This window comes from Limulus polyphemus, unplaced genomic scaffold (genome assembly GCF_000517525.1).
Source record: "Limulus polyphemus unplaced genomic scaffold, Limulus_polyphemus-2.1.2 Scaffold82, whole genome shotgun sequence".
In the NCBI taxonomy this organism is placed as follows: Eukaryota; Metazoa; Arthropoda; class Merostomata; order Xiphosura; family Limulidae; genus Limulus; species Limulus polyphemus.
Genome location: NW_013665692.1, coordinates 231,913 through 245,756, shown reverse-complemented (window position 1 = coordinate 245,756; position 13,844 = coordinate 231,913). Strand labels below are relative to the sequence as shown.

General features: G+C 30.6%; 1 protein-coding gene across 2 annotated transcripts in view; it reads right to left on the bottom strand.

Moving 5' to 3' along the window:
• LOC106467656 (serine/threonine-protein kinase Chk1-like) overlaps positions 1-11,227 on the bottom strand; it is a 33,026-nt gene extending 21,799 nt beyond the window's left edge. Inside the window, exons 1-5 of one of the 2 annotated variants that reach the window (XM_013928031.2) lie at positions 11,151-11,227; positions 10,471-10,573; positions 9,503-9,602; positions 9,009-9,132; positions 1,654-1,718 (exon numbers count right to left, since the gene is read on the bottom strand). In XM_013928031.2, the coding sequence (XP_013783485.1) occupies positions 1,654-1,718; positions 9,009-9,132; positions 9,503-9,602; positions 10,471-10,535 (354 nt within the window). In that variant the 5' untranslated portion in view covers positions 10,536-10,573; positions 11,151-11,227. Of the gene's footprint in view, positions 1-1,653; positions 1,719-9,008; positions 9,133-9,502; positions 9,603-10,470; positions 10,574-10,840; positions 10,860-11,150 lie in introns of those variants that run through there. The other variant, XM_022396557.1, reaches the window with a different exon arrangement.
• Positions 11,228-13,844: the final 2,617 nt, after the last annotated feature.

Sequence of the window (13,844 nt, the reverse complement as noted above, 5' to 3'; positions counted from 1 at the left end):
TTTCAATCTACCCTCGTATGAGAATCATGACATTTGTTCAGACCCACTTGTCACATCCTCTCTTTCATAAATTACCAATAGTTCTATCTGACATTTTTACTATCCAATAGAAAAGCAGAGTTTTAATCTATCAAATGATGTATTATATTATGTTGTTTTCAGTGCAAAGTACGGTACTGTCTATATATTCTTCAGTTTGAAAGTTTACTTTGTGGTGGTCAGATCAAGAAAATTTGGGAATTAGTTTAAGGCTCTTAATGCCATCATTAGAAAGCTAGTTAAATTATGATAGTTATAGGATATTGTTTGCTTTATGCATGTTATGATTATGTGTTCTTAAGTGCATTAATTAATTAAATAATAATTATCTAGTGTCTTTGTACCATTAGTATAACAAAAGTAGGATTAAATGTTACTATATTTATTGTTTTTATGTATCTTTTTTATTATTATAAAAGTAATTGAACTGTAAAAATTAAGAACTTATTAGGTTAGATAATGTTAGATTAGGTAAGATAATAAAAAAAATAACAACAACAATTCTTCATAAAGTATGCTCACAAGCAGCTAGTGTGTTATATCATTCAATACAATAACATAACTTTTTTGCCTAGTGATTTACAAGTTGTGAGGCAGGATTATTGGTTAGACAGGGTTCAAAGGGCAATGGTTCAGTGTCCCTGTATACTTTATATGGTATTTATTCTCCTCTACCATACAGTGTCACTAAATCAGCAAGAGTAAAATGAATAGTTGATAACTTTGACATAAAAAACATAATACCATGTTGAATGGTATTCTGTAAAAGGTCATAGCATGTGCACTTTGACTCCCACACATGCACATATGGTTAATATAAACTTTACTTTTTTTACATATCTTTTTCAGTCTTGCATAAAGCCAAAACTTTGATTTGCATAGATCTGTCATATAGGAATTCAGTACTGAAAGCCATTTACTGGATTCACACTACTACTACTGGGCTTAGTATGACTGCCTGTAACTTTATAGACTTTATATTGATGTAGAAAGTTCTGATTGGTTAGATGACACCAATCACAATATAACCCATCAACACCTGATCATGTTGCTATTAATTTTTATATTACAGAATTCCCATAGCTTTGATATTTTTTTTTTTTTTATAACCATCTTCCTCACTGTTTCCACAAAAATTTCCAAAACTGTACAGGGTGGGGCAAAAGTTACTTTATACTTGGTACTAAAGAATATATTAGTAAATTAATTTAATTACTATGTATCTGAGTAAGATGTTAGAAAATAAAATATGGTCTAAATGAAACAACTGTATGGTCACTTTTGACCCACCCTATATATCTGTAGTTTAAAGGGAAATGTTTTGTTTCAACATTTCATATAAGCAATGCATAAGCTATCAAATATGTGTTAATTTACTATTAGCTTATATCTACATATGGAATTATTTGCATGATACTTTTTTTTCTGGAAACACTTGTCCTAGTACTGAGTGGTAAGTGAAAGTATTAACAAATTTATCAACTTATATTTACACCTTCTTTAATTAAATGAAAATATGTGTAAATTTATATAGTCTTTTAAATATCTATTGTATGTCAAGCAATAACAAAACCAACTATCTAGCTTTGAAACATTTAGATAAATAAAACTCACCACTCCAGATAAGAGATGTGCAAAATATCTTTGAGCTTCAGGTTGAGGCATTCCGATATCAGGCTCTATAGAAAAATAGATTTACATGAAATAAGTTACAATTAATAACACAGGCCTGTGATGGTTTTATTGTCTTGAAATTTTTACATGTTCTACAGTAATTCGCATATGCTAAGTCTGAAAACGATATATATTTTTCTCCATCACGTACAGATTTTTCACAAAATGTCTTAATGCAATACATAAAAGATAGGCCACAACACATAGTTTGAGATTAAAAGACGTAGATTTCACAAAAAAAAATCAGGATGAATGAGGATGCATATTTGTTTGACGTCAATGTTCTTCCCTTTTCTTCGATTTGTTTGTATTTTTGTTAACAAACATAATAATAAAAAATGTTCACTGTGGTAAACGAAATAATAATTTTCTCTAAGTAAGAATTTGTTTTTTTTTCCGACTTGTAAAAAATCTTTATGTGATAGAAAAAATTAATAGTATTTTCAAAATCTATATAGCTGAATTATGGAAAATCTGTTATTAAAACCAAAACAACTTTTATGAAGTTTAAAATTACAGGATTGTGTAATCAATCAATTTTAAGCCTTCATTAATAAAGTACCATACGATTAAAATGAAATGACTCTGCCTTGCACTGGCCATCAACACCAGCCACAACTAACCAAACTTTAAGTATAAACAATACAAAAGATGACTTAGCTCTCTTTAACATTAAAAAAAAGTTATTGATAATAAAATATAAGAGCTTCCACCATTCATACTATAGGTACATGATATCATTCATTTTTATAGCATTATAGGTCTGAACTTGCAAACTTGGAAAAATTGCATGGTTGGACACTTGAAACAAACGTACAAGTATCTTACTTCCATATGGCCATGTGTCTTACCATTCTAAACCAACCGTATCTTAAATAAAACACCTAATATGATATTCAGATCCACTGATAACCATCAGATAAGTTCAAAAGTAGCCACTAAATGGAGATTTTAAAAATTTTGCACAGAGATAAAAATCAAATATGAACAGCAAAGGAATGAAACACGTACAAGTGAAGAAGTTAATAACATTTTTATTTACAAAAATTGTGTAAGTCATTAAACTTACTTTGACTCTTACTGGCTTTAGTGTAAGAGGCTTTCCTACACTCATTCATGCAGGACAAAGACAAGAGGAATTCTTATTTCTCACCCAAAATTAAACAAAAACATAAAAAATGCAGTATATCCTCTTTACTTAAATGAAAATATGTGTAAATATTTAAATCCCAGTAAATATATGTTGTCCATCAAGTATTGCATTCGTAACTATTCCAGATAACATTTATAAAAGAGAAAATCCTCTAACTCATACCACTTTGTACAAGTACCTATGGCACCCCTAGAGATAGGCTCACTCCAATCCAGGTGAGATCAGACACAGGGACAAAATGATACGAGTTTCTGTCCAGTATTATACCTAATCTTTACCGAAATAAATGGATTAAGACATGTTTACAACCTTTCAACACTCAGTTAAAAAGAATGTCATAGCTACATGCAAAAAACCTGCACAACAATTTGACAATTTTAACTGAATATATCCGACTAAAAGATATAATCTAAACCAGTTATAGAAGAATGAAATTCATGGTTATTACAATCATTACACTAATATCCTTAGAGTATCACAGGCGTGCACGTTATCCATTTATGTACTTTAATAGTTATATGGTAGGTATGCAAACATGTCATTAGTAGAAATATTTAATCATGAGATGAATACACACATGTACATCACTGTGTAATTTTAGATTTAAAAAAAATAACAATGTGAAGAAATAAGTTATATAATCTGCATATTAAGATCATTATTGTAAGGTAAAATGTATGTGAATGATGTTGAGTCCACTATTTAAAAATGTGTGTGAGAAAGAGTATTGTAAATGTGATTCGTTAAATCAACCCTACACTGGAAAAACAACATAAGACTGTCTTTGAACACTCATAAGTTTAATATAGAAGTGTAGCAGAGGAGAGTCTATTGACAAGTTGCCTACCCAGTAGTAATTTGTGAATCAGTGCCAGATTTACCATGAGGCAGATGAGGTAACTGCTTCAGGACTTCCACAGTTTAGGGGCCCCCACAAAGTTTTTCTTTGTTTAATATTAATATTATGAAATGTAAACAATTAGGCTAAAGTGATTTATATTTCTATAGTTCTAAATGTTCAATTATAGGTGTATTCCACCCGCATGGCTTGAAATAGAATATAAATTATTACAAATTATTAAATATAGAAAACAAGTGTAATTATTGTAAATATAATAATCCATACAGGTGTCAGCTTGTCTTATTGGCAACATTGCTCCAGGAGCTCCCAGAATTTAATGAACAAGCTGGCAGGTGGCAACTCATCTCCAAATCACCAAACTCATCGACACATGTACATAGGTCCATAGATATATATGCAAAGATATACATAGAAGACATGCAGCTACACAACACAAATACATATGATATATATGCAAGGTGCACACACACAAACACACAAACATGCACAGCAACACACAAGCATACATACACAAAATATACAGAATATTTTTGTATTTTCTATTTTATTATATTATTGATTTTTTATTATTATATACATTACAGAAATGAGTGACTGACACAAAACTCCACAACAACACATTAGTGATACTGAAATGAGGAAATTAGTACATCACCACTCTTTTCTTTCTTTGGTCAACATTGATATAGAAAACTGTTGTGGCCTGTCCTATGACGATGCAACCAACATGAGTGGACGTTATCACAGGATGCAAAGTCTTGTTAGACAAAAATATCCACTGACAGTATTCATTCCATTTTCTGCACATTCGTTAAATCATGTTGGCCAGGTTGTTGTTGAGTTCAGGTAGTGGATTTTTTCAATTTCGTGAAAAGACTTTACACATTTTTTTCAAGATAGCAGGTCATTGGCAACTTTTAAGTGAAAACATCAAATCAGAGGCTTAATGATGCCAAAGGAGTTGCCACAGACTAGATGGTCCACTCATGCAAATGCCACTAATGTATTACAATCTGGCTATGCTGAAATTATGGATGTACTTGAAGATATATCTACTAATGAGGATGAGAAAGGAGAAAATAGAAACAGAGCATCAGGTTTGGTGAACATAATGTGTAAATTGGAAACATGGAATTTCAGAGATCTATGGCACACTATTATTGTAAGATTTGATGTGATTAGCAAGCAACTACAAGACTCCAAGGTAGATCTCAATACAGCTATTGTACTGCTGAAATCATTAGTGGAATTTGTGCAAGTGTTGCGAGGTCATTTTATTGATTTTGTACAATCAGGAATTTAAAAAAGTGGCACATTAGAATACAGTGTACAGCACGAGCGTGTTTGTCATAGTAATGTCAGATTAGATCCATTAGATTATGGTAAAGAAGTACAACAGAGCCCAAAAGACCACTTCAGAACCTCCAATTTCATACACATCATCAATTGTCTTGTGCAAGAACTTGTATAGAGAATTGAGGCTTATTCTCATGTGGCTGAATATTTGGGTTTCTTGGATGATCTAGTTTCTCAAACTGATGATAAAATTCAGGAAATGTTAGATAGATTACTGGAACTTTATTCTGATGATCTGGAATGGTGTCTCAGTAATAAACTTGTTCCATTTAGAAAGGTTGTGGACTTAATTTTTAGAGGAAAGGAATGATCATAGTGATATCAGTAATGCTCATTTCATGTATCTCCTTATTCATAAGAAAAATCGCAAATCATCCTTTCTAAACGTTGAAATTCTTCTTTGGATTTATCTGTCACTCATGATATCCAACTGTTCAAGTGAATGGTGTTTCTCTAAGCTGATATACATATATCAAAAATGATCTGCACACAACAATGACTCAAAAACGAATGAATTGTCTTTCTTTAATATGTATTGAAAGTGATATACTTCGTAGCCTTGATTTTTCAGATATACTGAATGAATTTACCAATTCAAAAGAAGGAAAATCTTACATTTAAGTCTGTTTATTTTATTTTTCTGTTGTAATATGTATAATAAAATATACAAATATGACTTTTTGTTTTCCAAAATATTATGAGCTTGAACAGGGTTAAGGGCCTCCACGGGTCTAAATCCAGCCCTGCTGTGAATGCAAATAAAAACATAGGTGATAACTACTATTACCTATTGAAAGCAGAATAGAAAACTGATGATCAGAATTACTTATCAACTTATAATTTTCTTTTGCTATAGTGGCTATAGCAGCTACGATATTCCAATATCGATCATCATTTGAGGTCTGTAACAGTGAACTAAATGATAAAAGGATTCAGTGCCAGTATTCAAATATATATTTGAATATATCATTTCTTATCATATATATCATTTCTTATATATATATGATAAGAAATGATTAAAATCAGCCAGCCACTAACTGAATAACCATAATAAAGTTTTCAAACAGTAATTACTCTCAAACCATCAAAAAGTTTTCAAATGGAATTTTTTTTTTAAAACAAAATAAGCCCACATCTAGTTGTGCTATTCAAAAGTGAACTTTTACCACCACAAGATTAGATATGAGTTTGCATCAAACCAAATCATTCATCAGAAATGTCAGAGGATCATGCACACTACAGCAGTCTTTTTCCATTTTGTCATGATCTACATCCAAATTTTTACAAAACAAAACTGTTTCATTATGTTTGAAGAGTATGAGAATCATTAATTGGGCTACATGGATGATAGACATAGATATAAATTTTGTTTATTACTTATAAATACACTTACCTTAATATTATCTTCAAATTATAATTAACACTTACATTTGAATAATACCAGAAGATATGAAATAATTATCAAGCCACAATTTCTGTGCTTGAAAGAGAATTGAAACCAAAACTTGAAAAATGTAGGTGGTTTTTCACTCCCTGCATTGATGAGTGTTGTATTATTATTATTTGAATATGATGTTCACTACAGTAAGGTTAGTGAATTGGGCACATATGGTGCTAGAGTAACTACTAGACAGAGGAGAAAAATAACTACACTATATACCCAAAATAACAATTGACTGATATCTATCCACTGCAGAGAACAAAGGTTAACATTGGCTAAACGTCAAGCAGACAACAGATAGTTGCTTATCATTATATATATAGCAAATGATTTAAATGTTTTAAAATAATCGTGCCTTTGTTTTCAAAAATCAAAAACTAAATTTAGAACTTATAATTACTCAAGTATAGCCTTGCTGCAAGTAACTGAAAAAATCTGCATAATACGAGCATACACATTGAGTTTTTTTAAAGTATCATAAGAAGATCTAATCACTGAGTTTCAGTATGTTGTTGATACTGATCATTGCAAATGTAAATATTTTAACTTCTGGAAATCCTAGGTACTAAAAAGGAATTATTTCAAAAGTGGCAAGTGGTGAAAAAAAGAAATTAAATACCACATGCAGACACATGCCATTACAAGAGACTGCCATTTTTTCCCACCTAAATGACCTATGTATTATAATGAGATGTCTCTGTTACAAATGAGCACTACAGATTGTGAGAGAGATTATTTTGTTAAACCAGTTTAAGACTTACTTGAAAAATAAAGCTTCAATGAAAACTTAATAGATTAACACTATTCAATATAGAAAATTTCAATGTGCTTTATTCGCACTGAATAACTGACTATCTATAAGTTAAAAATTAAGATTGGCATACAAAAGTTCCATTGCTTCTGTCTAACTTGTTATTGATCAAAGGCAAATGTTTGCCAGTTACTTTTTAAAAAAGAGAGAGAAAAAAAAATTCAGGAGTTATGTGCTCTAAGCAGATATAACTAGCCAGCTACATGTGAATTTCCAGGGACTGTTGAATTTTTGATTTCATATTTGTTAATATATTATCAACTCTCATATCTATGTTTAAGGTAATTAATTTCCTATATTAAAACACCAACAAATATATATATATATTATAATAAAAGTAAAAAATTGCTGTTTTTACTTGCTATTATTTTAAATCTGGGATATCCTATTGAAAGATGCAAAACAAGCTACCAGAGAAGGCTCACTAATCGATTACCAGTATGATTTTCCAATAAATTTTGTTCTCACAGCACGCTTTTAAAAAAAAACATTTTACTACTGTTCATAATTGGTCTGAATATTCATAATCATGCTTTGATGTTCAACTGTGAAAACACTGCCAGTTCCCCTTGATGGTCACTGGCTAAACACTAGAACCCACTGTGCTTTAGCCAGGTAGCTGCCAGTAATTTACAGCCCTGAAAATTACATATATTTTGTACATAGATTATTATTATTATTATTTTTTGTTTATAAGTGAAGTTCTGTTTAGCTAAAAAAATCTAATATTTTTAACCACAGCTGAGTGGCTCATAGAACAGCTGAGGTTTTTTGTTGTTTTTTTCAAATACAAACTTTTTCACTTCTCAGTATTTTTTATTACTAATTACTATTTCCATTTATAAATAGTTGTTCCATATTCAATACAAACCCATATTTTGTATTTTGTTTATAGTATACATAGTAGAAGCACAAAGTAAAAATAAGTAATTATCCAATAGTTTCTTACAAATGATACTGATTGGCTCAATTTTTCTAAGTGGACATAATAACTTACAATAAAGTAATAATTGTAATAGTCACAGTAATAATTGTCACAGTTTTATGTTCATCTGATTTTTGATACTTTTACAGTATGTTATCACTGCCAACTGAATAGAAGTAAGCTTGAGAAAATCTTTCAACCAAACATCTCTATGTCAAAAAATACTTGGGTCCACACAATTGTATACTACTAAAAAACTTACAATTAATACATCTGACCAATATTGTAGAGAAACATTACTATCATCAGAAATACAAGTGTTCATGTTGATTTTTTTCATCTAAATTTTTTTTTAATTGATTCCTTAACAGAATAATTAATTGCAAACTGTGTAATTTTAGTATGATACTTTTATATGACTACTTCTACTACCAAAGAAAAATACTTAGGTAGGTTAATTTCCAGACATGAGATAAATAACAGTTTTTTTGTCAAATGATTAATTTTCAATCTCTTTACTTTCTATTAATAATATCCTGACATTTTTAAAAGAATGCTTAAATTAAATTATATGTAATTTTTATTTTTCCACATAAGCAATTCACGTTAGTTACAAATAAAACATATCTAATAATGAAAATAATTTTACCTATTGTATCAAAATGTTCATTACTGGTTTATCTATTCTACCAAACAGTTTATTTCAACTCTCAGATATTTTATTAATCAATTCTTTGTAGAGCTTACCTATTCTATCAAAGAGTTCACCTCCTGCAGCATATTCTAGGAAGATATACTGACAAGATCTTTCACTTCGCTGCCCAAAGAATTTGATAATATTTTCATGACTTAACATGCGATGAATACAAATCTATAGACAGAGTAAAGCATATTTCAGTTTCTAAGAACATCAAAATGAGTGTTTAGCACTGAAAGGTGTGTGCTACTTTAAAATAATTTTGTTTGACCTAATGTATGTCTAAAACTCATGGGGTAACTTTCTGCATTTCAAATAAGCACGAAAGAATATATGTATATGTTGGTTTTGTTTTGAAATACATAATCCAAATATACATACCGGCATTTATATGTACTGACTGTGATATGCTAATCAGTTTTTATAGCCTCTACTCAGAACAAATGCTCCAGTAAGAAAGATCTAAAACAAAATAACTATGTCCAGTAGAATAAATGTTTAGATAAAAACACAATACTCAAATCTTCCTAATATCAACTTTTACCTCTTTTCTGACACTTTCTGCAGCATCCTTCCTATTCGAAAGATTCAAAACTTTAACAGCTACTGCTTCCCCTGTCGTTTGGTTTACTAGTAGCTTTACTCTAAACAAAAAGTATAATAGTACCATAATATTAAATTAACACAAATTAGTGATTTTTAATATCACTTTTATATCTTTCTTCACTGTATTAAAATTTTCTAGAATGATGACAAAGATACAAATATTACATACATCATACAAAGGTAACTAGATCACATATTTATCTAAATTTTAAACTGTAATAATACTTTCAACATTTTTTTTCCCTATTAAAAGTACAATCAGCAAGAATTAGAAACATTATACATTATACAATGAATAAAATTTGGGTAGGTTTACTGAATCAACAATTACAGTTTTACATATATATATATATATATAAAGAAATAACTTAAACATTTAATATACAATACTGCTAAGATTAGTATTCTTTTGTTTTTCACATGTACTGGACAAAATAAACTACAGGTCAACAAGTTTTTGGTAAATATTCTGAAGAATCTAAACAATAACTTGCACACTATTAAAGTAACCATCGCCTTCCTAAGGCAAAATCATAAGATATCAAGCTGTCAGACTTGTTTTATAATAGTTAGTAAACTCAAATTTCAGATCATGTTTATTTATTTTACCAGATTTCATTTTCACCACACTGTTAAACATGCAAGTAGTGTGAAGAGTCATGGGTATAAAAATTATGTTAAAAACTTAAATTTACAAAGCAGATATGCCACATACGACATAAGTGGTTTACTCCTAATAGCTTATAACTGTGCTGACTAGATGATAAGATATATTTTTAGAATTCTTAAATATGCAACAACAGTTTGCATTGCAAGAATACAGTTTCACGATGATACCACATAGTATAATATGCAAATATTCAACTACCAATTTTGAAACATACAATTTCTATCATAAAAACTTACTCGCCATAGGCACCTTCACCTAGTGTATGTAGCAGATCCCAGCCTTCTACAAATTCTTTCACCATCTTTAGCACTGGACCTCAAGTTGGTCCAATGGTCTTAGCTGTTAAAAATAAATAAATCCTGTAACAATTTTCAAAACCTCAACAGTACATAGAATGGAGATAAATAATAATAAGCAAAGTAACAATGTTGTTGTGTGATACATTCTCTACCAAATTAAACTTATATTACTCTTCATAAACCAAAACTAATTTAACAGTTGTAATAAAATTAAAATTATCTCTTGGTTCATAGTTCTACAATAAGTTAATCATTTTGTTAATAATATATTAATATGCAGTTAGGGCGTATAATACCATAAACTTACTATTCTATTCTGCTTATAGTTATACTTTAAATTATACAATTATATGAAGATTTATATCAAAGTCGTGAAAGGCACGTGGATGTAGAATGATTATGTTATTTCAATTTGAAAAGAAATTCAAGACATTTATTATGATTTAATAATCAACAATAAACTATAGTTTATAAAGTTAACTACCATTGTACCATTAACACTGAGTAAGTTAAATTTTAAGTAATTATGATATTCGATATGCAGAATAACAAAGAATAATAAAAAGTTACAACTTGCATTCGACAGAGTTTTTATCAACGTTAATGAAGTTACATACCACAATTCCAGCAATTATTACGTCACCAAACAGTGTCACTTCAATTTTTGAACACGCTGTTGAATCATGAGCTTGTATGTATGTCTATGTGCGAAACATGTGACTTTATTTCCCGCCAGACAAATATCTAGTTGTTCTATAGAGGGCGATGTTACACGTATTTAGTAAAAATATTTATTTTTTACAAAAGTAAAACTCAGGAAAAAAACATTGTATACATCACACTCACTTTCACAAAACCACCTGACTGAAAAAAACCTTAGAGAGATAAAATATACAAAAATACTATATTTTATTTCATGCAGCTATTACATTGTCTTCAAATATTTGTACTTATTCGTGGTTGAAGCGTGAAATAAACTAGTAATATACAAATTCGCCTCATTCAAGTGGAAACTTACTGTAATTTGAAGGTTTAATTTATCCAAATTTCTTTCAAATTTGAAAGACTATGTCTTTTCGTGAAACTCTAGAATCTAGGCATTAAAAAATCAATTAAAGTTGTTCTGAAGAGAAAAATTACAGTAACATTTTTCTGGAATTCTAGTATGCATGAATAACACATGGAGAAGCCAAAGAACTATTCTTTCGAACCGAAAATTTAACCTCTGATAACAGAACGGAAAATTATTTTTATTTTTCTATAGTGCATTTTAATTTTAAAGTATATTATTATGGAATTTATATTCTCGTTGATATATTTTCGCAGCATATAGTATTAGATATCATACTTGTGCACTTTGTTTAAGACGTCATCCGGTGGGTCAGCGATAAGTTTACGGATTTACAAAGCAAAATCCGGGTCTACATTTTCCGTGGTAGACACAGCAGATAGCCAAATGTGGCTTTGAGCAAAACTACACACATACAAACAAACTTATTTGGCACCTCCATTAATTAAATAAGGCATTTGCTATTTATCAAATTTTTCGTCACACTGAGCGACAGATGGACTACATGGCCAGGTAAAAGAGACTCCTGAGTTCAAGCATAGCCACTCATAACTTGAAACTGTTGATCAGAGGTAGTGCGGCCTGTTAGTAACATCCATTGTCTAGAAGTCTACTGTTAGATAAAACGTAATCCATAAGAGACCATTGAGTCAACTATATGAACTTTTTAACATAAAAATGAACAAAAAAAAGAAGCCACTACTATTATTTATACAAATATTTCATGTATTTCACAGCGCATCTAAGCAACAATAATTGCTTATTGGAATTACTGACCTATAAATAATAATGCTAGGCTAATCAGCTAACTTTTGGGTTGCAAACCGATAGCTCGCTAATACTTGAGTGAGCACACACACACACACACAAAAATGCTTGAAACAAATCTCATATTCACACTAACGATATTTTCCTCTCTCTTTCTTTTGTTCTCGTGAGTTGTACAAAATTTTCTTGTTATTCTATTTGCATTTGTAAGTAATTGCCGGTCACATGAAGGATATAATGGTGGGATTCAGAGTATTTTTCGTTGATGGTTGTCAACTTACTTTGAATAATGAATCTTATGGAAAAAGCGCAGTTGCAAATAAGTTGTTAGTGAAGTCCAGGCATAATGGCTGAGATATTTATAAATTTAACCATTCCACGACTACTTTATAACGTAATTGTGTCAGATGTATTCAGGTACTTTTGACCAACCTCATATAGAGTTATGTTAGAGAAAATAAAATATAAAATAAAACGTTTTTACTGTTTATTTAGGAGGTTTTAGACGTTGCATAAATGAAATTTAGAATTTTTCAGATGAAAAAAATATTTAAATCTTAACATGAAAATCACTTTGCACTCAGAGCAGTCAACAATGTTATCTTCATATATTTATAGATAAATTAAGTGATCTTTCAAGCCCTCCAAGTGGCAAGTGCCGAAAGATTAGACTTTAGAGGAAAGTGGATCTCTAATTCCGTCTAGGAGATGTCTCCCACAAAACAAAAACTTCATTTTCGACCTCAGGACGAGAATTGAAAGCTTCAGGTTGGACATATTGTGAAGTTTGTCTGTAAGTTTTGCCTGTGCGAATGGTGAGCTGATGTTCTATGGAACAGCTACCTAATGCTACCCAGATGAAACCGAGGAACATTAGATTGCAGAAATGTATGTAGTGAAGGGAATAACAGTACCTACACTGAGTGGTCACAAGTAAATATACAACTAATTTTTCGTCATTTAACTGATTTATGTTAACTAATTTGTGTTCACAGAGCATTATATAAATGAAAATGGTCCGCACACTAATTATCTTGTGCTACAACATGCCTAGAACTCAAGGTTCTCTCGAATTGTCAGATTTTGTTAGAGGAAGGATAATTGGTCAAGCAGATGGTGAAATAAGTCAGCGGGAAATTTCGCAGAATTTGGGAATCCCTCTTTCGACAGTCAACAGAATCATCGTGCAGTTCAGGAAACACGGCAAGGAAACAACTGAGCAGCGTTCGGGTCGTCCTGGTCCATCGGAGAGGACAAAAAGGGCTGTCAAGAGGAGCATCGAAATGTATCCCAGATGAACGACTGCAGAAGTGGCCAAAGTTGGTGGGATGAGCCCGAAATCTGTTCAACAGATTCTCCACAGATTGGGTTATCATTGCAGAGCAGCTAGACGAAATACCTTATTAAGACCTGTCAAAATAGTCAGACAAAAGAAGTGGGCAAGTGATATGATGACCAAGCCTCTGGACTTTTG